The sequence below is a fragment of the Argentina anserina genome, chromosome 7, assembly GCF_933775445.1.
Source record: "Argentina anserina chromosome 7, drPotAnse1.1, whole genome shotgun sequence".
Taxonomy (NCBI): domain Eukaryota; kingdom Viridiplantae; phylum Streptophyta; class Magnoliopsida; order Rosales; family Rosaceae; genus Argentina; species Argentina anserina.
The window spans coordinates 3,788,919-3,815,687 of record NC_065878.1 but is presented as its reverse complement, the minus strand read 5'-3'; the positions used below and the strand labels follow the sequence as shown (position 1 = coordinate 3,815,687).

Genomic DNA, 26,769 nt, shown 5'->3' with positions numbered 1-26,769 from the left:
CCACAAGCAAGGTTCTAAAAAACGCTAGGCGTTAATCGGGCGGACAGCTAAAAACCAGCGCCCAAAGGATTAATCGGGGATTAATCGGCCCAAAATCGAGGCGGCCAAGGATCTTCGGGCGCCTAGGCGGTCCTAGGCGGGGATTTTTAGGACATTGACCACAAGCGATGTAACGCCACTAGCATCTAATCCAAGTCCTCGCAAACTGGCTGCTAGGTATCTGAAAAGTTGGGGTGAGCACTCGTCCTCGCTAACCCGATGCGGGTGAGACGACCCAACCGTAGTTAAGTTTGAAAACCATTTTTATATATACATATATATATATATATAACAATATATATATATATAGCGTTAGTGTAAAAACACGTAACGAAAATCAAACCGAGACTATAACAAGTCTCATAAGGTTTAGGGCAAGTTAAGTAAAATCATGTAGATGTCAATTATGCGATTCGGCTCGAAATAACAAATACGCCGATAGGGTATATCCAACCCGACTAGTTCTAAGGTTCGCCTTTGGGCGAACCAAGAGCCAATAATGTACTACGGTGCTAGACATCAGGACATGGTTATCACCGTAGTAATAAGTCACACGGTGCCAGACATCAGGACAACGAAATCACCGTGATGGTGCCCGAACATCAGGACGCGGGATTCACCATATAATAATAAAACATGCGGTGCCAGACATCAATACACAGAATGACCGACTTATAAACATGCATAAAATAAAAGGGTCAATCTCGAGACAATACTACCAAAGTAAAATACAAATGAATGCAAGCATGCGATAAAGACATATAGCATATAAATTTTTTATATAGAAAACCACTAACCCGAAAGGTAACGGCTCACCCTAGCGGGCGGCTCATCCTAAACATGTGGTGCCAGACATCAATACACGGAATCACCGACTTATAAACACGCATAAAATAAAATGGTCAGTCTCGAGACAATACTACCAAAGTAAAATGCAAATGAATGCAAGCATGCGATAAAGACGTATAGCATATACATTTTTTATATAGAAAACCACTAACCCTTGCATTTGGTGCATACTTGTGTGAATTCATTAACTATGTTTTTATGCAGAAATCGCTAATCTTTATCTTGTATTTTGTTTGAGTGATTAATAGAGTTTGAATTCATTGCTCGTATTTGAGAAAATGATAAACATGTGTTATGTGGTTAAGTTTACTCATACGACCTTTAAAAAATTACCGGGTTTATTTGTTTACAACCCGGTGCACCAATCCATGATGTAAGATTATGTGTGCAGGTGGGGTATTCATGTTGGCAACAGTAGAGATTAAAGAAGTTAAGTGACCTATAGGAGTGTTTTTATTTACCAGTTGCTCAAGTTGTGTATTTATGAAGTTCTTAGCATGTTTGGTTGAATCAGACAGTTTGTATTCTTCTCACATGGTGTCGCATGTTTTGTCAAAACTTGAAAAGCTTTCATTCTCAGTTTTGTACTTAATGCATTATATATAGAGAAAAAACCCAAAATGATACTTCAAGTATCGTGAAATGTATAATTTGGTACCTACGAATTTTTGTTACCCGAAATGGTACCTGAACTATTGCACCGTTACCCAATATGGTACATCCGTTAGTTTCTCCATTAAATTGATGATGTGACATGTATTTAGAGTTTTTTTACCAACTATAGTAAAACCTCGTTAAATAATACCCGATTAAATAATAACATCGCTAAAAAAAAAATTCCGGTCTCAACTCAGAGCCAACGTGTTAAATTAATAATTCACTAAATTTATAAGATAATAGAAGTTCAAAATTTTATTTAGCTAGACCCCATCAAATATATAAATTATTAGTGTCATAATTTATATAATAAATTTTAAATTTATGAGGATTTCATTAAAAAATTTTAATTAACATAATCATCATCAAACAATATAATATTTTGAACGATGTTATACATAAAAAAATAGTATATTTAATAAGGTATACGTAATAAATTAAACAATGTAAGTAAAAACTTTTTTCTTCGACAAAATGAAACAAAATATTGATTATATCTTGATAAATTAATAAGTTATAAATAAATTAATAAATTAATAGATTATTAATTTATTGATATATTAATATATCTCTAAATTAATAAATTTTATCAATTCCGAGACTATAAATTTATAGAAGTTTTACTGTAAGTAATAGATAAAATAATAATTTTAAAATTAATTTTCTTATTATTGTTAAACAAATATATATACTAAAACTTGTGTTATGTTTTGCGATACAAGAGTTGATTTTCCTCTTAAAATTACAAATTTTATAAAAAATATTGTAAATTTGCAAATAATATAGGTATGATTTATCAAGTCTAACAAATTTTCAGTCAGTTTGGTGAATTTGTGAGAATTTGAAAAAAAAAAAGATAGGAAATAAAAAAAATTGTGTAGACCATTTTGTCCTTCTAAATACATGTCACATCATCAATTTAACGGAGAATCTAACGGAGGTACCATATTGGGTAACGGTGAAATAGTTCAGGTACTATTTCGAGTAACAAAAATTCGTAGGTACTAAAAAATACCTTTTACGATACTTCAGGTTTCATTTTGAGTATTTTCCCTTATATACATATATCTATATATATATATACATATATATATATATATATATGTATGCATGTCTTTCCGTTTAGGCTATGAGGAATTTGATAAATTAATTAATAAGTTCTTATATGGGGGTTTCTACCTGAAAAAGAGACAAATAGCTGACTATTTTTCTTTCTATATTGACCCATGCAGACTTGTTCACCACTTTACCTAACAAGTATTTCATACACTTGGACTTTAATAGCCTCAAGTATCTCCCTCATTATACATGTCAAATACATTGTTCTCAAATCTGTTTATGAAAACATCGAAGTATGGGAATGAGGAAGCATCCGAGTTGAGGCCATGAAGCCGCAAATGCTCATGAATTCATAAGCAGAAGGCCACAAGGGTTCAAAACTCAAGCAGGAGAGAAAGGAGTGCAGTTAAAAAAAAAAAAAAAACAACAACAAAAACAACACGGGTGGCTACTGCTAGAGCTACAACCAAAGATCCATTGATTCTTCTTTCTTCTTTTTGATGAAGCAAAAAGTGCATTGGACACGGACTCAAAAACTGGTTAGGAACGCACTAGATCAGCTAATCGAATTGAAGGACTACCGTTCTGGTAGCACACATACTGTCACGATTTCTGCATAATAAGACCACCATGTCACTTAACCCCAGTTATTCTCGGAAGAATACTCGCATCAAAGCTCATATATGCTTGATACTAACATCACAGAAAAGAAGAGTGCAATGCACAATTTAAATGATCAATGTATGCGGCCACACTCAAAAGTCTCAAACCAATAAAACACTTGGAACTAGAAAACACTTGGAACAAGGAACAGATCCAACTCGACTATAGGGATGTCACTTTTGTGAAAGAAGAAAAAAACAACCTTTTCGTACCCGGCAGATCCCTCTTTCAAAATGTCACAAAGGCAAGAACACAGAATGGACATGCCCATTCACACGCAGTAAAACAAGTTAAGAATAGCAAACTGAGAAAATCAACTCCACTAATTCCCCATTAGAAATTTCATTACGAAAACCAGGCGTCCCTATTTCATAATTTATTTAAGATAGCTTAGCATGCCCGAAGGGCAATATGCAGAATAAGCACCATCCCAACCCTAACTACCCAATTCTCTCACACCCAAATTGTTCTTCTGACAACCTCAAGTCAAGTAAGCTTTACAGGTTGAAGATCCCTTTAGAGTAAAATATTTGGCACACATTTTAGCATTGAGCCAACTATTTATATCTAAATCCTTTAAGAAACAGAAACCTCCTCAAGCAGCTAAAAAATATTTGCTTCCACTAGGAGACAACCCCTCTACTTCCATCCTCTCTTTTTTTCTTTCTTTTTTTTTGGCTTTTTCTCCTTTTTCTTTTTTACAGAAGAATTTCACAAGATGCTTAGGATAAGATGATCTTGATTTACGCAGATGCCCATTCAAAGTAATGGCAGCGGGCACCTCTAGTGGCTGTCCAGTTCCCACAGCCAAAGAAGAAGCTCCCTTGCTTTGGCCCTGGCTTCCGAACCATTCCTTTGCTGCTCTTCACCCCACAGAAACAGAATGGGTGAGGATACTGGCATACGGGAATACTCATATCCTTCAGTTTAAGAGGGTGATGAGGTGGTGACAGTTGTTCTGGTGACAGCTTCATTGTTAAAGGGCGATCAGCAGTCTGCCACAACAATGAGTTTGTTATGGCAAATTTGAAACCCCTACGCATAAGGACAGAAAGTAGGCGAGCTGTGTTTTTGGCATCATCCAGGCCACAGTGAGCTCTTCCCTGCCATGCTAAGCCTGCCATTTGAACTGCCTCCTTCAGGTTGCACCTCATGCCGCCAAAAACCTCATGGAAAGGTACCTTTAAGTTGATCCATCTATCAAGAATTGAGACAAATATTAGGACAAATAGCTGACAAAACTTCCATATGTACAAAACACAAGATTTAATCATCAAGTCAATGAGAGTCAAATTATCATTAGTTACAAGATCACATTTCTCACCGGTTAAAATAAGGAGGTTTACGAATTTTCTTGAATCGACACTCGGATTCTAACATGACCCGACAGTCCCAGTTTGACCATGTAACAACAGCAAAGTTGGTGTTCTTTATCCCCTTTTTCTCGAGCCATTTATCATGCCTAAGAAGGGCCTCACTAAGAGTAACTCCTCTGTCCACCTGCCAACACGCAATGCGTCAAAATAAATTCAGAGGTTCACAGTAAAGAGAAAAGACAAGCATGGTTTGGTTAACTAAAAAAGAACATCATCAAGCATGCAAGGCCAGTTTGTTAGGCATCATCCACCAAACAAGTGAGCAGACACCAAAATTTACATGCCACCTCCACCGTACAAGAATGAGTTCGAGAACCTAGGAAGCATATAAATTCATACACACAACTACAGCAACCAATTATGCAGATAATATCATGAACCACTTCTGTTTTATTTCAGACAGGAACATGTCCCGTAGGTGACTCCTTGAAGATAAAAACCGCCATTCAGGACAGTTACGGATACACAGCTTTTGATCCAAATTGGGCAGACGAAAGAACAGCATATGCCATTCACATAAACAGCAATGTCAAACAATGCTTTTACAAAGTGTATGGCCCTCAACACATGAATCCATTGTCACCATTGCAACCCTGAAAGTTGAGAAATTGCAAAAATGTCCAAGGGCTTAACTTCACACAACCTATAATACTCAAATGTATTAAAACTTTAAACTAGCAATACGTTATGTACTCACGGTCTCACATGCCCTGAATTGCCATTGCAATCTGAGTGATGAAAATGTGAAGAAGTGCTTACTTCCACAGGTGTTAATTCCACACAAGCTATGTACCTAATACATGTTGAATTTTCTGAAGGTCTAATACGCGTTTGAGAGTCTCCTACAACTCAAATACATAAGAACGATATGAATCTTATTCAGGACATCACCTAATCCAATTCCTCGTAACACCACTCTAATGCATGAAAAGAAAAGCATGACAGCTTTAAGATGCTTAATCAAAGCAATCAATAATACTTTCTTAACACTTAAAACAATAATAAACCCACAGCTTGGGATAAGTCGAGGAATGATAAACATTAGGCAAGCATCAATTAATAGATCCTACAGGTTCCTTTATAAGACATATTTTCAGCATGTTCAATAGACTTCTAAATGCAGATAGTGATAAAGACTTGTATACCATAAGACATCGGTTGAGGGGATTTTTTATATGAACAATTCATAACTATGGATTACATTACAAAAGAAGCAGTTTCGAGGAATTCTAATTTTCAATTATACCAGCAATTGATATCCTATGAATGAAGTATGGTTTCTCATTTAGTAAGCTATACCAAGTATTATGACCACTAAATACGAGTGTTGAGTTAAGCTAAAACGAAAAGGCAGGTTTGCCCCGTAACTCGTACATTGAATTCAACAGCTAGAGATGGAATGGGGGAAAACAAAGAAACAATTCTTCTTTGGGATTGTTTATCTTGCCATTTCCTAATATAATATTAGGAAATGGCAAGTTACAATCTAATTTTGAAGCTGCTAACCAAAAAATACCACTTCTTTCTAATTTGTGTTTTTCATCTTTATAATCAATATTTGTAGCGCCTTTTAAAAAAGGTATTTAATTGATACAAGATGCCCATCAAGTTTTTTTACAACTAGATAGTAAATCCATATTTCTTCCCCACCAGTAATCACTTTCAGACCCCTTCAGTATCATCACACAATTTGTTTTTCAGGTATTTACAGGTACCAAACTAAAAAATAAGCAAAGGAACTAGTCCTACTTTCCCACTACTTTTAACTCCTTCTCACTAAGTCGGGACATCGTCAAGCATAATTGCATCAAAGCCACCATGCAGCTAGAACAAAAATAAATTCTCAATCCTGAATAGTTTAATGCGAACTATTAGATGAATTGACAATCCTATTTCAACAGAGGAAGGGACCAATCGGTGCAAAGGTGATGATAAATTGATCCCAACATATAAACACACACACACACACACACACCAAACGAAGGAAACAGAACCCAAAAATCGGCATGAACACAATTACAGAATCAATCAGCACCAGTAGCATACAATACATAATCAGAGAACCAACCGTAATACAATTTGCATCCACAACAGCAAGCTAGAAAACAGGAAAGAGTACATATCCCAACAAGGGGGGAAGTGAGGCCAATAAACAATTAAGACTACAACTTAATGCTCGAAAAACATATTGTACTCGGTCAACATTCCATTTTCTGACAACAGACGATATACTGAACAAAGACAATGAACTATTAACTATATTAGAATATCTCAATCACAAGAAACAGCATTCCATCTCATTTATTAACCCTAAACTCCAAACAAACAATAAACACAGGCATAAAACAGTCTGCACAGCAATTCCTTCCTGGTGGTAAGTGAATGTAAGCATAGTACAAACCTGAATTTGCTGTATGCCTGTCAGATCCTTGCAGAAGTCACTTAGAAGATTGTTGCAGGTTGGCCGCACATAAGTCTGAAAACATGCTTCCAGTTGGCCAGTCACACTACTCACTATCACAGATGGAAACTCAATTATCTCTTGAGGATGAGGGTTTCTCTCCTTATCACATGTAGCCTCAAAGTCGATAACCACAAAATACTGAAAATCTTGGAACTGAGGCTCATTAGGGTAGCTTTGAGCTAACACATTGAATGGAACATACTGAAATCGATTGTCAACTTGGAACTGATAAAATTGGCTCTCAAAGGCATTCATCTGGCACTGTTGCAACTTTTGAGAATCAAAATGAAAGGGTGACCAGTAGCCAAAATCATGATGGTAGGTAGGTTTGTTGTGACATTCAGTTGGGGGTTCCAGAAATTCACTGACCAATGGACGGTCTGACTCAGAATTATCCCCACTTGGATGATTACTAGGTTCATCTTTATGCTCTGGAAATCCTTCAATGGGATTTCCATTACATTGGAGGTTGTAAGGGAATCCCTTACTGTGGAGGCATTTTAAGGAAGCCTCACAGTTCCTTTCCATATTTTCTGCACCAGGAAAGATAGGATATGAGAACAAATCATTGGTAGTCCGTGACCAACATAACCATCAGAAATTATTTTTCATCATACAATATATAGAATGATTATTATGCATCTCCAGTATACAATATACGAGCACATATACGTGGCATATTACACAGACAAAAAGTAACTATTACTGAGACAATGTACAGCTCCAATTAAAAACCAGCATTGGAGTTGCTGTGCAGACTGATTTATGCCTGTGTTGATTTGTCGCAACACACGATCCCATCCCCATCAGACGATAAAAAACTTATTCTTTAGGTGCACTCTGTCAAGGTCATATCCTCAATTAATATTAAAAAAACATTATATCATTGCCACTCTGCCAGATATCCCGTTGTACTTTTTATTTTGAACGAGTTCATAATATTCAGGGAGAAATTCTGTTTTCTCAAAGTTCCACCCACTCAATAAAACTTAAAAACACACAAATGAAAAGAAATTTAAAGGAAAAAAAAACAAAAACAAAAATCCATCTGTTCCTTCTCTGAATATATTTGCTAGATTCAATATTATGCCTAGTTGAGAAGTGGATCATTGCACTGCAGCAGAAGGTGCTGTTTCATCATAGCCTAGTAAGAGCTTGATTAGTATATAAATTATGGAAGGCAAAAGTTGAGAGAAAGCAAGCAAAATAAAATATATAGGAGTGATAATATTACAATTTTGAAGTAGGACTCCTGAACTAAGGAATAGACAACATTTTGCAAATTCTTTTTAGTCTTTTTAATTGGTAGTAGAGAGCTACATGGAGATGGGTGCCCCGAGCTGAATAGACAAGACCAACCCCAATGGGTTATTATGGTGGAAACTGAAAATAAAAGTCCTCAGGACACTATTCCAAAATTTCCCGAAATATATAAATAGTCAATGGCACAGCCACAAGCTGGCTGGAAGAGAAATAACCACTTTTAAAGCCAAAGATTAAGCCCGACCCTTTTTGGTCAAAGGAAAGTCACCATGGTAGGTTACTATTATTGTCAGGTTAATTTTCGGTTTATGAACAATAATTATGAGTCTAGTTTTTTAAGAATCTATTAAAGTCTGAGTTTTGAGTCCTTGAAAGCATAGGTGATACCAAATGTTAGCACAATTTGATCAATAGTGCCTGCATAGCACTGGCACTTCATATGTTGAAGATACAAGATGTTTAGTGCTGTTGCAAAAAGTCCTTGCTATAGTATGACTTCATCGAAGGCGTCAGGAAGTATAGGTTAATACAACCAAAAAGTAATCCCTGGCCCTACCTAAGAAAGAATACTGATTTAGGGCTGAAAAAGCTAATGGAGAGTACAAATACAAAAAAAATATATATAAGTCTACAAAGTTCCATCTCCTCCTTGTTCCAGTAATATAAGACGGATCATATTGAGGAATAGAAATGGGACTCCTCAAGCGACTGCATTCCAAGGATCTTCTATGTTGCAGTTTGTCCCTTTCCCCAGAGAGAAAAACAGTTTCGAAAAAGAATAAACACAAATGGTGTTTGGCATTTCAAAGGTTATGCTTAGTTGCCACAGATTCTAGGGGTTCAATATTCTACTTATTTTTTCCAAGAGGGTCATAATTTATAACAAACTTGAACTAAGCAGTATCAAAAGAGTGAACACCACTAAAGTTCAAACATTATCCGCAGCTCCTGCTACTGTTTCCTATATTTTCAAAACCCAAAAACAAAAAAAAAACAAAAACAAAAAAATTTATTACTTTCAAACTCGACAGAAAGAGTAATAAAACCTGAATTGGAATATTACTGATAAAGCTCTAATTGTGGGAGTTCTAAGACGATTGCATGTCCAACCATCTAAAACATCTATATACATAATCAAAGAAATTGAGGCCAAGTTTCTCACAGCTTATACATAAAGACCGAAGGTTAGTACTGGTAACTTTTCCACACTATGTTTAACCCTTATAATCAATGGAAACACAGCCAATGAATGTTCTTACTATCTCCAAAGAAATAAAATTCAAAACTTCAGAACTTAGTGATGGTTGTAAGAGTTTTTCGATGAAATTCATTATCTCAACTCCACACTTCGATCAAGACCATGCATTGGCCCACCGACTACGGTACCACATTCATCTACCAAAGGGAACATATAAAAGCCACTATCATCCACACAGTTGTTACAAAAACATCTTCTCCTTCACATCTCCGCCAACCTAATTCCACCTAATCAAGCTCACCTAAACTCTACCCAAACACTCAAACCAATAAAAAAAATAAACAAAACCACAATTCGCAACCAAAACTCGAAATTACTGAAAAACAATAATCACACTGAGAGATATTGAAAATCGAAATTGTCAAAAAGTAACCGATTTTTTTCGGAAAATCAAAAGAAAAGTCGAACCTGTTTGTTCAAGGGCCATCATGATCTTTGGTGTAGTTGAGATCCACCAGCAAGTACATCAGATCTTCCTCTATAACTTCTCCTGCAAATCAACAGATTATAATCAGCGAATTAAACCTAAAACACAATTAGACAAAAATTAAAGCCGAATTCGTAAAGAACATCGAGAGAGAGAGAGAGAGAGAGAGGAGGGACCTGGTTTGGTTAGATTAGAGAGAGAAGAGGAGAGAAGAGGAGGAAGAAGAAGAAGAGGGTGGAGTTGGGAAAAGAAGGTGGGCTTTTATACGAGTCGGGGCGAAGTTGGGGAGAGAAAGAGTGGGGTTGCCACGTGTGACGGTGGCAGTCGGTCGTTGGAGTGGGCTGCGTCCCTAAGATATTTTCCGTGAGGCTGAGCTGCACTGGAATAGTGGAAAATCTAAAGGGAGAGGACCAAGAGCGTCCGATGTGGTGAATGTTACTGAGGTTGACGGATTGGATTAGACAATCTTTGGGAATCATCGGTTAAATAAATGAGCTCTCTAGTATAAACAAAGGGGCTACGATAAAAATGTCACATTTTCCGCACATAATTAATCTTTACCTGGAGACTTGGAAAATACGGTAATATCTGGAGGTCCACGAAATTAGACTCTATTTCATATTTCATCAAATTATTCTGATATTATTGTTTCTCTTCAAGTTGTGTGTGATGGAAATGGTTGAGGTCCACAATCACACATATTAGAAGTGCATATGGTTTGAGATCCATCACTGATGAGCCTATTGTCACGACCTTACTCTTTTGCTATGCAACTCGTGCGGCCTTAGCAACTCCTTATGTTAAGTCAGTCTTACTCTCGCAAACGCCTTGTTAGAACAATTGAAAGGCAAAGAAGAATATTTTGAAAGAGAACTTATATTGAACAAGAGAGAACTTACAAGTATGCTTGATAGCTTGCTTCTTGCTTGATTGCTTGATGGAGCAAATGAGAGGGGTGCCTTGCTATTTATAGGCCTCCTCATCCTACTTGGCCAGTTCTAGAGATTTCTAGGACTATGTACAATGTAGATGACTCTAGAGAGTTCTATACAATTCTACATAACTCTAAGAGGAACCTTGAGTGTTCTAGAGAATTCTTGAGTGGTCTAGTTCACCTAGCCTCTCCAAGGTTCTAGAGATATCCGGAAATGTCCCAAGGCTTCTTGAGACTTCTAACGCCTTCTAGGATCTTCCAAAGTGTTCCGCCATGTTTCGGATCCGTCTAGAATGCTCAAGGTAAAATTTGGCTTAAGTTGGCGGGATGTGACATTCTCCCCCACCAAATCCCGCAATGCCCTCATCGCGCCTCGTTGTATTGCTGGATCTTGTCCTTGAACTGCCAAAGCGTATCCTTGGACTCCCAGCTTGCTTCCGTATCGGGCAGACCTCTCCACTTGATGAGGTACTCTTTGTACCTTGGCACGCCTCGACGTCGAATGACCCGATCTGCGAGTACTTCATCGACTTCCTTGTCAAAGTTGGTGATTACCGTCGTAGGTGCCCGATGCGATATTCCTCTCAATGGGTCTTCTTCGTCCTCATTGTAGGGCTTCAACATACTCACGTGGAAGACCGGATGTATCTTTAACTTGGGCGGGAGGTTGAGCTTGTATGAAACATTGCCTATGCGCTTGATAACTTCAAACGGCCCTTCATATATGTGGATCAAGCCCTTGTCCACCTTTCTAAAGGCTTTGAATTGCTGCGACAAGAGTTTCACAAGTACAAGGTTGCCTTCTTCTTGTCCGCCCACTTCTTCATCCTCTTGGCAGCCTTGTGCAACGCCGCTCGACCTAACTCCGCTTGCTCATGCCATGACTTGGCGAACTTGAATGCGGCTGGACTCTTCCCTTCATAGTGAGTGGCAATGAATAGAGGGGTAGTAGGCTGCTGTCCCAAAACAATCTCAAAAGGACTCTTGTTGGTGGCCTCACTTTGCTGCAGGTTGTAGGAAAACTGCGCCACATCTAGAAGCTTGGCCCAATCCTTTTGATTGGCACTCACGTAGTGTCGTAAGTATAGCTCCAAGAGAGCATTGACGCGCTCCGTTTGACCGTTGCTTTGTGGATGGAAGCTTGTTGAAAAGTTCAAGTCTGACCCCAACATCTTGAACAGCTCCGTCCAAAATCTCCCCGTGAAGCGCAGGTCTCTGTCGCTGATAATGTTCTTTGGAATTCCCCAAAGCTTGACTACATTGCGTAGGAATAGCCTTGTTGTCTCCTCCGCAGTGCAGTCGGCTGATGCGGCCATGAAGGTTGCATACTTGCTGAATCTGTCCACTACCACTATGATGCTCCCAAACTGCTCGGACTTCGGCAGGCAAGTGATGAAGTCCATAGAGACACTCTCCCATGGTCTCTCCGGTATGGGTAAGGGGTCAAGCAAGCCCCCCGGCTGCTGCTGGACTACTTTGTCTTGTTGGCAAACTAGACATGTCCGCACATACTCTTCGACACCGTCTCGCATCCTAGGCCAATAATACATGGACTTTAACAAGGCAAGTGTGCGTTTCATACCTGGGTGGCCGGCCCATTTGGAATCATGGCATTCCTTAGTTAGCTCCCTTCGTAAGCTGCCCCACTTCGGTACGTAGATGCGGCGGCCTCTCGTGTAGAGAAGGTCGTCGTCTAGCCAAAACCTCCGAGTTTTGCCTTCCTTTACTAAGGTAATGAGACTTTGTGCTTGAGGGTCTACCCTTAGTCCCTCCTTGATCTTGCTTAGCAATGGGCTAGTGACTTGAGAGATGCTTGCAAACTCCGCCTTGCGGCTTAGTGCATCCGCTGCCATGTTCGCCTTCCCGGGCTTGTACTCCATGGTGTAGTCAAACTCCGCCAAGAAGTCTTGCCACCTTGCTTGCTTTGGACTTAGCTTCTTTTGAGTTTGGAAATAGCTTGTTGCTACATTGTCGGTCATGATAAGGAACTTGGTCCCAAGCAAGTAATGTCGCCACACTCGAAGGCAATGGATGATGGCAGTCATCTCCTTCTCTTGCACGGTGTAGCACCACTCTGTGTCATTGAGCTTCCGACTCTCATAAGCAATTGGATGCCCCTCTTGCATGAGAACTCCACCGATGGCAAAGTCGGAAGCATCGGTGTGCACTTCGTATGGCTTGGAGTGATCCGGTAGGCTAAGTACGGGCTCCTCGCATATTGCCTTCTTCAAGTCTTTAAAGGCTTCTTGACACTTTGTTGTCCACTCCCACGCCTTGCTCTTCTTGACAAGGTCGGTTAATGGTGCAGCCCTCGCCGAGTATCCCTTGATAAAGCGGCGATAATAGTTAACTGGCCTAAGGAAAGATCTTAAGTCTTGTACCTTGATGGGTGGCTCCCATTCTTGGATGGAATGCACCTTGAAACCTCCATCATAAGCTTGCCGTCCTTGATCTTGTGCCCCAATAACAACACCTCCGGCTTCGCGAATGAGCATTTCTCCATCTTGATGTATAGCTGGTTTTCCCGCAAAACCTTAAGCACTTCCCGCAAATGCTCCACATGCTTCCGCATGGTCTTGCTATATACCACTATGTCGTCCAAGTAGACGACCACAAACCGATCCAAGTAGGGGTGGAATAACTTGTTCATCAAGGTGCAAAAGGTTGCCGGTGCATTAGTTAGACCGAATGGCATGACCAAGAATTCATAAGAACCGTACCTTGTGATGCATGCGGTCTTTGACTCATCTCCTTCCGCAATGCACACTTGGTAGTACCCCGAACGAAGGTCTAACTTGGAAAAATATCGTGCATGGCCCAATTGATCAAAGAGATCGGCAATGAGAGGAATAGGGTACTTGTTCTTTACCGTGATCTTGTTGAGTGCCCTATAGTCAATGCACATGCGTAGAGATCCGTCCTTCTTCTTTTGGAATAACACCGGGGCACCGAGCGGGGCTTTCGAAGGTCTAATGAACCCCGCGTCCAAAAGCTCCTTTAATTGCCTCCTTAGCTCCGCTAACTCCGGCGGTGCCATGCGGTATGCACCCATGGCGGGTGGTTTAGTCCCTGGTTCCAATTCTATCTCATGGTCGATCTCTCTCCTTGGGGGTAGTCTCTTGGGCAGCTCTGTGGGTGATACATCCTTGAATTCCTCAAGAACTGCAGCTACTTCCTTGGGCATGTCATCTTGTGGCCTTGGCTCCTCGTCATCGAACTCACTAAGGATGGCCAAGTAGCTTTCCTCTTCCCTCTTGATGCCTTTCTTGAATTGCAATGCCGACAAGACCTTGATGTCTTGCTTTGCTCCTCGGGTTGTTGGCACCACACACGACCTCTCGCCATCCATAATGCATAAGCTATTGGCGAATGGCACCGGGAATGCCTTGACTTGATCATGGAACTCCAACCCCAAGACTACCTTGTAGTCATCCATCGGTACTATCGAGAAGTCTAGGCTCCCACACCAAGCTCCCACGCTTGTCTTGACTCCTCGAGCTACTCCTTGTCTGGGTCGGGCAGGTGAGTTAACCGCCTTGATGGAGCCCCCTCCATTGCTTGCCTTTAGTCCTAGCCTGCGTGCCTCCTCAATGGAAATGAAGTTGTGGGTTGCTCCAGTGTCGAGCATTGTCGTTGTTGGCTTCCCACTTATGATGATATCCGTGAAGAGCAAACCTTTGGCTTGGACCTTGGGTGTAGAGCGGATTGCATTAAGCACCTTCAAAGACCCCAAATGTGCACCTCCATTGCCACCCTCGGTTTCACTCTCGCCTTGATGACTTCCTAAGAGCGCGCTTAGTGCTCTCCTTTGTGGGCAATGCCTAGCCCAATGCGGACCGTCGCATAGGAAGCACTTGTTGTCGTTTGGCTTGTCTGAGCTCCACATGTCCCTTGACTTGCCTTTACCCTTGAACCTTGCCGAGTAGCTCTCACGGCTGGGCTCCTCCTTGCGTTGGATTTTGTCTCCCCCACCTTTGGCATAGTTGTTCTTCTTCTCCTTTGGCTTGGTGGACTCTCTTGGACTTGAGAAATCAACTAAGCCTTCGGCCACGGCTATGGCGGTAGCAAGGTCTTGCACTCCACGTCACCTAAGCTCTGTCTTGGCCCATGATTGGAGACCATCCATGAAATTGAAGAGAGCATCCTTGTCGGATAGGTCGAGAATCTCAAGCACCAAGTTAGTGAATTCTCTAATGTAATCACTAATAGGCCCGGTGTGCTTGAGCCTTCGCAAGCGAGCTCTTGAGTTCTTGAGTTCTTTAACAAAGTCATCAAAGGTATAGATGGTGCACATACCTCTTTCGACATCTCCTCGCCTTCTCCTCCACCACAACATGGCGGTGTCGGTGAGATAAAGAGTCACGGTCTTTATCTTGGCATCCTCCTCCATGATGCCTACGGCCCCAAAGTATTGATCTAGCCCCCATAAGAAGTTGTCTACTTCTCGAGCGTTGCGCATGCCTCCGAAGCTCTTTGGTTTTGGCACCTCGATCCGCTTGGCCTCCACGCCGCTGTTGGTGCTAGCCCCCGCGGCTAGTGCGCGCTTGCATAGGGCAAGATCTACCTGCATTCCCTCCATGCGTGCAGAATCTGCCTGCATCTCCTCCATGCGTGCAAGCATGCTATTGTGCTCCCTTTCTTGCACCTCACGCATCCGGGCGAGTTCCCCCATGAACTCCTCGCAAACCTTGTCAATCTCTCCCCGCAAGGACTCCTCTAGCTTGAGCATCATGCCCTTGATCGCAGTGTGGATTGCGGCATCCTCCGCCTCCAAGTCTTCCACCTGGGCTCCCATGCCACTCACGCTCTCTTCCACTTGAGTTAGTCGTGAGTCGATTGCAGCTAACATGTCCTTCACTCGTTCCTTCTTTGGAACCGTCGGGTTGACAAGTTCTTCATGACCCTTCTCTTGCGTGTCGTCGGAACCACTACCAACAGGATTGCCATTCTTTGCCATGGTGTCGAGCTAGCCTCTTGATCGAACTTCGGCTCTGATACCAACTGTCACGAGCTTACTCTTTTGCTATGCAACTCGTGCGGCCTTAGCAACTCCCTTATGCTACGTCAGCCTTACTCTCGCAAACGCCCTGCTAGAACAATTGAAAGGCAAAGAAGAATATCTTGAAAGAGAACTTATATTGAACAAGAGCGAACTTACAAGTATGCTTGATAGCTTGCTTCTTGCTTGATTGCTTGATGGAGCAAATGAGAGGGGTGCCTTGCTATTTATAGGCCTCCTCATCCTACTTGGCCAGTTCTAGAGATTTCTAGGACTATGTACAATGTAGATGACTCTAGAGAGTTCTATACAATTCTACATAACTCTAAGAGGAACCTTGAGTGTTCTAGAGAATTCTTGAGTGGTCTAGTTCACCTAGCCTCTCCAAGGTTCTAGAGATATCCGGAAATGTCCCAAGGCTTCTTGAGACTTCTAACGCCTTCTAGGATCTTCCAAAGTGTTCCGCCATGTTTCGGATCCGTCTAGAATGCTCAAGGTAAAATTTGGCTTAAGTTGGCGGGATGTGACATTCTCCCCCACCAAATCCCGCAATGCCCTTAGTTGGCCCACCGACTACGGTACCACATTCATCTACCAAAGGGAACATATAAAAGCCACTATCATCCACACAGTTGTTACAAAAACATCTTCTCCTTCACATCTCCGCCAACCTAATTCCACCTAATCAAGCTCACCTAAACTCTACCCAAACACTCAAACCAATAAAAAAAATAAACAAAACCACAATTCGCAACCAAAACTCGAAATTACTGAAAAACAATAATCACACTGAGAGATATTGAAAATCGAAATTGTCAAAAAGTAACCGAATTTTTTCGGAAAATCAAAAGAAAAGTCGAACCTGTTTGTTCAAGGGCCATCATGATCTTTGGTGTAGTTGAGATCCACCAGCAAGTACATCAGATCTTCCTCTATAACTTCTCCTGCAAATCAACAGATTATAATCAGCGAATTAAACCTAAAACACAATTAGACAAAAATTAAAGCCGAATTCGTAAAGAACATCGAGAGAGAGAGAGAGAGAGAGAGGAGGGACCTGGTTTGGTTAGATTAGAGAGAGAAGAGGAGAGAAGAGGAGGAAGAAGAAGAAGAGGGTGGAGTTGGGAAAAGAAGGTGGGCTTTTATACGAGTCGGGGCGAAGTTGGGGAGAGAAAGAGTGGGGTTGCCACGTGTGACGGTGGCAGTCGGTCGTTGGAGTGGGCTGCGTCCCTAAGATATTTTCCGTGAGGCTGAGCTGCACTGGAATAGTGGAAAATCTAAAGGGAGAGGACCAAGAGCGTCCGATGTGGTGAATGTTACTGAGGTTGACGGATTGGATTAGACAATCTTTGGGAATCATCGGTTAAATAAATGAGCTCTCTAGTATAAACAAAGGGGCTACGATAAAAATGTCACATTTTCCGCACATAATTAATCTTTACCTGGAGACTTGGAAAATACGGTAATATCTGGAGGTCCACGAAATTAGACTCTATTTCATATTTCATCAAATTATTCTGATATTATTGTTTCTCTTCAAGTTGTGTGTGATGGAAATGGTTGAGGTCCACAATCACACATATTAGAAGTGCATATGGTTTGAGATCCATCACTGATGAGCCTATTGTCACGACCTTACTCTTTTGCTATGCAACTCGTGCGGCCTTAGCAACTCCTTATGTTAAGTCAGTCTTACTCTCGCAAACGCCTTGCTAGAACAATTGAAAGGCAAAGAAGAATATTTTGAAAGAGAACTTATATTGAACAAGAGAGAACTTACAAGTATGCTTGATAGCTTGCTTCTTGCTTGATTGCTTGATGGAGCAAATGAGAGGGGTGCCTTGCTATTTATAGGCCTCCTCATCCTACTTGGCCAGTTCTAGAGATTTCTAGGACTATGTACAATGTAGATGACTCTAGAGAGTTCTATACAATTCTACATAACTCTAAGAGGAACCTTGAGTGTTCTAGAGAATTCTTGAGTGGTCTAGTTCACCTAGTCTCTCCAAGGTTCTAGAGATATCCGGAAATGTCCCAAGGCTTCTTGAGACTTCTAACGCCTTCTAGGATCTTCCAAAGTGTTCCGCCATGTTCCGGATCCGTCTAGAATGCTCAAGGTAAAATTTGGCTTAGGTTGGCGGGATGTGACACTATGCCGCCTATGCGCTCTATGAGAATAATGCTACATGTATTGAGCAAAGTCAACAACACAACATATTTCACTAAAGTTCTTTTACAACAAGCAACGACAAAAAACAGTTTTCAATAGTTAATGCTTCCAAAAAATTGGAGTTCCTATACCAAAAACTAGGGTTACAAGTGTTAGTAGCGGTATCAGACTTGCTCCTAACCGGCCAATAGGCGTCCTCCAACATAAGTTCCTTCCATCCACGATGAGGGTGTGCAGTATCTCTACAACCCGAACTCCTAGTGGTGATTGTTGGTGGTGTTTGGATATTGAAGACGGTGGCTTATGAGATTGGAGATCCATGACGGCATCTAATCAAGGGATCAACGGTAATTAAAGAGAGAGGTGGTAGAGACAGCGTTGTCACTTAATCTTCAAGCTTTGGGTTGGATTCAGGTATCTGACGTTGGCTTTAGACCGACGTGGTTTGGATGAAGGTTGTGCGGCAGTTTTCAAGGCAAAATGGTCCTAGTAGTGGCGGTGGGTAAAGGCGGTCAAAGGCTCCTCCAAGGAACTACCGCTAGTCAGATCTAATAAGAGGAAGACGAAGATGGTTGACCTTGGGCATTAGTTATTATGTTGCAGTAATGTGGTTTATGGCTAGGCTTTAGGGTTTTCTAAGTTTTCTTCTTTTTCCTCTTTCTCATGTGGTTAGGGTGGTGCACGGACCTTTGTACGGTAGCACCTCTAGTGTAATATTGCTACATGGATGAAGCTGTTGTGGTTTTGATGAGTGGAAATGTACACCAATCAAGGTCTAAGACATTTAAACTTGTCAAAATGGCGATTTATTCTCTAAGACAATATATGAGTGGAGTGTTCGAGCTGGGAAAAAGATATTCCTCAGAGAACAATCAGCAAGCCCCGGAGTCGAACCCTAGATGGTTCTAACCTTCGTTCTCTGTTGTTGCTGGCGTGCCAGTACCTTTGAGTTAGGTACAAATCTTGCTTTGTTTGACAATGATCGCGCTCATAGACTGTCTTCTTCTCAAACGATTGCTCCGCAGTTGCTGATAAACCGCTGAAGTTCGAATGACCTATACACAACCAGAGTTGCTAGGTACCTTTCACTCCACCTTAAGTAGATGGCCGATCTTACTTTAGACCGCTTGGGGAAAAACAGAGCTTATAATGTGTCGTTGATAGCGGGACTCTCTCGCTGTAGGGATTTGCTGACTAGTGCAGGCTTTTGTGTTTGCTAGAAGCTAGGCTAGCGACTCGATGGACATGACTCTAGTTGCCGAGGTTAATCGGACTTGTTTGCTACATGCAGCGCGAGGCGTACATCTGGGTAGCTCCGCTCCGATGGGAGACTTAGTTGCCGAAGCTAATCAGACTTTTACTCCGTGGGGAGATTTGACTATGCGGTTGCGCGATAGTTTGTTTGACGTTGTGTGTCTTATTCTGCACATTCGACCCCTTTATATAGAGAACACAGATTGTTCTTTCTTGCGGATCAAGTCTTGAGAACCTCCTAGTTGATTTGGATTCACCTTCCTTATTCAACTCAGATTCTATACAGCATTAGTCCCCTAAATCTATTCAAATACGGCAGGTAATCTTGCTATATGATAGATTTTTCCCAAATAACCGGTCCACGAGCCTAAAGAGTAGATAATACCGGAGTATTATTTTAGGCCCAAACATTGCCCCCCATGCCTTGAAATTGAAGACCCAACGAAATTGAAAAGGGCTAGAAGAAAAACCCAAACGGTTATCTTTTTAAAATAATTCGAAACGCTTTACGTTCCCCCGTTTCCAATCGACGCGCGACTTCGCCTCAAACCACTACAACCTTTCGAGCTGACATTCGCGAGAAACACCTACTGTTTCAGAAACTCAAACCAGTTTCAATCGAGCAGACGTGACTCTTCCCAGAACCCAATCGGTTTCAATTTCAGAAACCCCTTCAGTTTTTATATAAACCACGATCTCAAACTCTACCAGTTCATCCAGCCCAATTGCTCTATCCTCAGAAAACCCAGAAAGCCCTCTTTCGAAATTCTTAATCTCCAGCAACAATGGCACCGAGACCCAACCACAATGATGCCCAGGAAGGTGCAAGGCTTCTCCTCAGCTACCCAAACAACGAACCCACCAATCACACCACCATTGGAGTGATTGATGAAAGCACCATGTTCTTGGGGCCCTCTCTTGCCGTAATCCCAGAACACATCAATGGCGACTATCACCACCGCTCGCGAATTCCTCCGCTTGCCTTTAGGAACACCTCGGCCACTTTCAATGGATGTCAATTGCAAAATCATCACGCGTCCCCTGTTGGAGCATGGCCCATTGTTTCCACAGCTATGCGAACATGGAATGAGGGTCGCCGATTGATCGATCGATCCATCTGGGAAGCAGCAGGAATCTTGGAATGTATCGATCTTTCCTTCAAGCTTACTCAAGATGGAGGTAACAGATGTGCCATCATGACCGCTGCTTGCTTCTGGAATTCTGCAAGTAATACCTTTGATTTTCAATTTGGTCAAATGGGTATATCTCTGCTAGACATATATGCTATCTTAGGTCTACCAGTTGGTACAAAGCCTTATAGAGATCAAGATTATCTTGCTATTGAATGCCCAGTCACAGCCACCCGTGCGGTTGGCATTTACCAATCGTATGGTTCCTGGCTTTCCAATTTTAATCGCAACCATACCGCCAGTGCTGGAATTGCCTTCTTGGAATTTTGGCTATCAAAGTTTATGTTATGCTCCAACTCTAAGAAGATGACTGGGCACCACTTGCAACTCGTGACCCTCCTCTACAATGGCCACACTATGAGCTTAACACAAATAGTTCTGGCAGAACTCTATCGGATGATGCGTTCACTCACTATGGAACCTCTCGATTATCACAATCTCTCGGGGCCCATGTGAATTCTAGACCTCTGGATCCAGGTCTACTTTGTGCAATTGCGGAATGAAAATGCAAGGGACTTTCGTCTGAATCAAGTATTGGGAGAAGCATTTGTTGGTTTGGAGCCCAATTTCACTCTCCGCTATGTCGCGTGCTTCGAGTACTTCTACACCCTGGATGCCTCTGTTCTTGACTCAGCACGACTGCTCCTAGACCGTACTCACATTGATGCCCTCCGTGGAGGCTTTTTAGTCCTTAGACACTATGATGGGGACAGCCGGCATCTGTTTAAACAAGCTGTTTCCATGGCAAACCTGCCCCGACACCCTTGCAAGGGAGTGGAACTCTATGCCCCCATCTCTTCGCGAGGCAACTAGGCATGGCTCAAATGGTTCCATTCCCTCCCATTGAGAGTCTGAACTTGTTTTTATAATGGCGACGCCCCATGGTTCCCGCCACTGCCGCCCATCCTGGGGACCAGTCTCAGTTACGACCTACACCATTTCTTGTGATAGCAAGTGGAACTATCCTTCGCTGCTTCCGTGTCGACAACTCTTACCCCCAATGGTGGAAAAAGATTAATTCTGGCCAGTGGGAGCAATGATCGCGGCTCATCTTTCAATACATCTTCCGGGCTGGGCTCAGAAGATACTTGCAGGAAGATCCTGAGGTTTCCGGTGATGAGGATTTGCTGCGGACAGTAATTCCAAATGCCGCAAGAATTGTCCTCTCAAGGGTAAAATCCTAACTCTCCTTAGAACTCCCACAATTCTATTCCAACTTGATTAAAAACCACTAACCGGTTCATGTTGCAGGTTTTTGAGGACACAGCTAGTGCTTCCTCCTCCCAAGGCCGTAAGCGAGGGAGAATAATTCAATCTGCCCATGAAGAGGACGATCCTGATGCTATGGACTTCAACCCCGTAAGTCTTCATCCATATTTGATTAACAACACTAAAGATCGTTGCAACCTTCGCCACTAACCAACGTCTGTGATCATGAGTTGATTTAAAGGAGAAGAATAACTGCCTCAAGCGCCTCTACCCCGCTCGCGATTGATGCAATACCGCGTGCATCAGCTGACCAGGTCAACCCTGAGCCAGTAACTGAGACCAGCAACCCAGAGACAGCAATTGAGGTAAGAAGAACACATTATTTGTTCCAACTGGCTCATGAACCACTTTAACTGATTCTTATTTGATTTGTAGGTTTGCGAGGACCCAACTTCACCACCTCTGTCCACCACTCAAGCTGCCGCAACCGCGATGAAAGACGTGTCTGTAAGTAGTTAAACACACTGTTGCCCCCCAAGCAACACTTTGTTGTTTGCTAGGATGTAGTTATTTTACCTTATATTGTTTGTTTGTGAATCAATGATGTACTACACTGTCTCTAACACAGGCTCGTGCTGAAGCTCAGTCACCTACCATGGGAGTCGCGACCACTACCCAACAGGCTGTGATTACATATAGAGAAGCAATTCAAGCTACTCCCCTTAACACGGTGGCGAGCACTCGGACCTTGGAGCCACAAATATCAATCAACCCAACGACAATACTCTCCCACTCCTCTTCAACTCAAAGTCTGGAGAATGAGGTAGAAGATGAAGAAGGTGTGACCAGCTCTCACCGAGAAGGTGAAAATGTGGAGCATTCTCTCGCGAATGCAGACTCAGCGAGCAATGATACCGCACCCAAACCCCTTTCAAGAAACAATGTTCCCTCTTCTCGAACTGATGGGGTAAAACACTTAACCTCCTCTTGGTTTATATGTTTCTTTTCCCCTTTGTAAACACTCAACTGTCTTATTAACTATTCTTTACCATATGCAGGTTGTAGCAATCGCGACCGCTTCCAGTTCGCCAATTATGCTAACTGTTGGAGCCTCTGGATCGACACCAGTTGTTGATCCATCAGGAATCGTTCTAGTCCATCTCTGGAAGACCTTCTAGATGATATGCTAGGTCTTGCCAGCCCCCTGACACCCCTAGTCTCAAGAACTTGTCCAAGCCCGGGCACAACTTGTGGAGGTATCTGCCGAGGATCTAGCTGATCCAGCACGCCTGGTTAAGGTCCAAGATGCCCTTCGCTACCTCAAACTACACTAAACTGATCCCAGCCTAGTAGCGAAGGCTGAACAGGCACTGAGCACCATTCTATGCCTCATGGCAGAATGCCAAGCTTTGAGGAACCAATCTCAGAGTCTGTTGCAACACAATGCTGATGCTAGAAACTTCATTGCGCAAAGCCCTGCCCAACTTAAGACCAAGCTTCAGCATGCCAAGACCAGCGGTTCGCAACAAATTAGTGCATTGCGGCAACAAATAGCGGAGCTTGAAGCTGAGAAAGCTAAAGAGCTTAAGGCTGTGGAGGAAGAGATAAGAAGTACTATACCCCATGTACAGGAGCGCATAAGGCAACTGGTAGCTTCAGAGGCTGAGGAGAAGAGGATCAACAACCTAATTTGCGATAAAGCCAGTGACACTGGCAAGTTACTCCTAGATATCCGCCTTGTCGGACATAGAATGTAATTTGAACACCAAAGTATTTTAGTAGTAAGAATTACAATCTATCTCTGTCTGCTCAACCTACTTGAGTCTCCTTGACCCAACAAAACCCAAGTAAAGGCCCAAGGCCAGAGCCCAGCTTAACTCACCACCCTCAAAGTTTGCATGCAAACTCTCGAAAACAGGAGTAATCAATATCGGGAAACGCACAAATCGTTTCAGTTTGACCACTATTGCTGCAATAAATCCCGGACGCGATCTCCAAATCTGTATCTCTAATCTCAGCCCTTGAATCCCAGTTTCCTCTGCTATAAAACGAAACCCTAAGGAAAGAACACACAACACTCTTTTCTGCAGCCTCCAACCATGTATGTTTGATTTCCTCCTTCGAAACCCCTTACGTTTCTTAAGTTCCATCCCCCAGATTTGCAAACTCAATAACAACTTTTGAGAGTCTTATTCTACCCTCAAATGTGAGGTGGGAGTCTTATTCCACCCTTATATCCTCCCTTCTTTGTAGTTCAACACTAGGGATCTGCCCTGCATTAAGAGTTGTTCCTAATGAAGGATTACAAGTGAGATAGGAAATGGCAGCCCTTCATGTGGCCCGTTCATCATTGTTTGATCGCCGAGCATCAGGAATCAGGCAGCCAAATTCAAGACCAGAGCCAATAGGTGCTTCATGCTCATCACGTACCTCTTTTGATACGCGATGCGAGCTGTTGCATCTCCTATATGCAATATCCTCCAATCTCCTTTCTCCAACGGAGTGCGGGGAGAAGTGTACAAATCAAGGCTCTGGATCCCTCATGCTACCACCAGTCTTCCAATTAGAACCTGTGTTTGGCACCAAGCTGGTTCCAATTGGCCTTCAAATGGTGCAGCTTAATCTCGAGTTTCGCGTGGTGGTGGGATGAACAGGAGAAACCGCCAAGACCTGTCCACCTAGCATAGATGGTATCAGAGCTTGTTAAAGCTCATATGTAATAACATAGATCTTGTGTAAAGTTTCTGGCCACAAAGCCATATGAATAAAATACAACTTGTTTCAAAAACACGTGTATTGTTTTATTACTGCACAACAAAAGGTACAACAAACTCTTGACCACAGGTATTGGTCCAATGCTGTTACAAAAATGCCGGATCATAATGAGGAAACTCATAAAGTTTCAGAAACTCGAAATTTTAATTTCAAAAATTTTCTGGGCCCGCGACCGTTAGTAACAATCGCAAGCCTTAATATTTTCTGGGCTCGCGACCGTTAGTACGGATTAACCATGGTGTTGCCCCCCTGTTTAGATGGTTGAAAGGATGAAAACCAAGGAAACACTAAGTCCGAACACCAGTTACTTTGCTTGCACCGCTGCCGGTGGATCTTCATACTCCCAAACACTAGGAAAGTACTTCTTAAGATGGCGACCATTCATGGGATTTCTGTGAACATTCCCATCAGTGTCGCGAAGGTAGTAAGCGTCTTTGCCCATTACTCGATCAATCACAAAAGGACCTTCCCATTTAGCAGACCATTTACCACGACCATCAACTCGCTCACCGTAGGGCAAACAAGCTTTCCACACTAAGACCCCAACGCCAAAGCTGCGTCCTCTCGTGTGTTTGTCATATAGCCGTACGATCTTCTGCTTTTCTGCCATAAGGCTGTCGAGAGCTTCCATCCGGCGCGAATCGAAGTCCTCATATTCTTGATACATAGCCTGGACATAGCTTCGCCAATCAACTGGTGATGCTTGCGAACCCTCAGCGACTGAACATTAATCTCCATAGGAAATACTGCATCATGTCCATACATCAAGGCATAAGGGGTAGTACCGGTTGGAGTTCTTTTGGAAGTTCGATAAGCCCATAATGTGTGATCCAACTCGGTATGCCAAGAGCGCGGATTTGCATCCAACATTCGTTTAAGGATAGACATAATCACGTGGTTGCTAGCTTCTGCTTGGCCATTCGATTTAGCATAATAAGGACTGGAATGCATAAACTTGATCTCATAGCCAGCTAAGAACTTCTGAGTCCTTTCAGCCATGAAACCTGCCCCCTGTCTGCTACCAAACACTCTGGAATGCCATACCTGGTGATAATATATTTGAAGATAAAGTCAGTGATCACCTCCGAAGATGTCGTCTTGACTGGTATAGCCTCGACCCACTTGTTGAAGAAATCTGTATCTAATAAAATGTGCTTGTGTTGTAAAAAAGAATTGGGATGAATCTCCAAAGCCCAACCGCGACCTGGCCAAGGTTTAATTATTGGTTACAGAGGAACATCTAGCACATGCTGGACTGGCCCATGCATTTGACATTTGATGCAACCTTGCGCAAAGCTGATGCAGTCCTTGAGCATGGTAGGCCAATAGAAACCATATCGGCGAATGAGCCATCTCATCTTTGGACCAGCTTGGTGAGAACCACAATTGCCACAATGAACCTCTCGTAACCACCTTTTAGCCTCAGCTCCATAGATGCATCGCAGGTACAAGCCGTCCTCTGCCCTGCGCAATATTTCACCGCCTCGAAAGACGTAGTTAGTAGCAAAATATCTAACCCTCTTGTCCACCGGTGTAGAAGGATCAGTGAGGTACTGGATAATCAGTTGTCGCCAATCTACATCAATAGTGTCGATCACAGCAACCAACCATTCATCGTTAACTTCTTTCCTTGCCATAAAGGAAGGTAATGTGCGTCTCTGAACCTTCAGAATCCTTTCGCGAACGACATTTGCCAAGCGAATGCCCGTAGCCAACTGTGCTAATTCATTGGCAGCGAAATTTCATTCCCGAGGAATATAATCAAGCACTACGTCTGCAAATTGGTCTAACAATTTCGATGCTCGCTCCCAAAAAGGTAGTAATGTAAAATTGTTAAAATTGTAGACAACCTTGAGCTGGTTAATGACTAGGAGTGAATCACCTAATACCTCCACCTCGGTTACTTCCAGATCAAGCAAAAGTTCCAGACCAATGATGATTACCTCATATTCTGCTTGATTGTTAGTGCAGTTCCATTCTAATTGAAAGGTATAACAATGTCTCACTCCGGAAGGGTTAACCAATGCAACACCTGCCCCTGATAAATGATCAGTGCTGCTGCCATCAAAATACATAACCCAAGGCTAAGTATGAACCAAGGAGACAACCAAGTTCTGGTCTTCGATGTCCTCCATAATAGGATGATGCAACAAAAAGTCGGACACTGCATGTCCTGTGAGCGC

The 26,769-nt window shown here is 42.3% G+C and overlaps 1 protein-coding gene across 3 annotated transcripts; it reads right to left on the bottom strand.

Annotated features, from left to right (window-relative positions):
• Positions 1-3,585: 3,585 nt before the first annotated feature.
• LOC126802613 (uncharacterized) lies at positions 3,586-17,100 on the bottom strand. Of its 3 annotated transcripts, none has more exons than XM_050530261.1 (5): positions 17,046-17,100; positions 16,851-16,932; positions 7,045-7,640; positions 4,592-4,767; positions 3,586-4,464 (listed from the first exon to the last, which is right to left on the bottom strand). In XM_050530261.1, the coding sequence occupies exons 2-5, from the start codon at positions 16,870-16,872 to the stop codon at positions 4,011-4,013; spliced, it is 1,248 nt and encodes a 415-aa protein (XP_050386218.1). In that variant the 5' UTR covers positions 16,873-16,932; positions 17,046-17,100; the 3' UTR covers positions 3,586-4,010. The 3 variants fall into 3 exon arrangements, with proteins under 3 accessions (XP_050386218.1, XP_050386219.1, XP_050386216.1); XM_050530262.1 differs by lacking the exon at positions 16,851-16,932 and adding an exon at positions 10,037-10,118; XM_050530259.1 differs by lacking the exons at positions 16,851-16,932; positions 17,046-17,100 and adding exons at positions 10,037-10,118; positions 10,232-10,286.
• Positions 17,101-26,769: the final 9,669 nt, after the last annotated feature.

Coding starts and splice junctions, on each gene's coding strand:
- LOC126802613 (XM_050530261.1), bottom strand. CDS start 16,872: ATGATGGCCCTTGAACAAACAG. Junction 7,641..16,850: donor GATGGCCCTTGAACAAACAG/GTTCGACTTTTC, acceptor TTCCTGGTGCAG/AAAATATGGAAAGGAACTGT. Junction 4,465..4,591: donor AAACCTCCTTATTTTAACCG/GTGAGAAATGTG, acceptor AATTCTTGATAG/ATGGATCAACTTAAAGGTAC.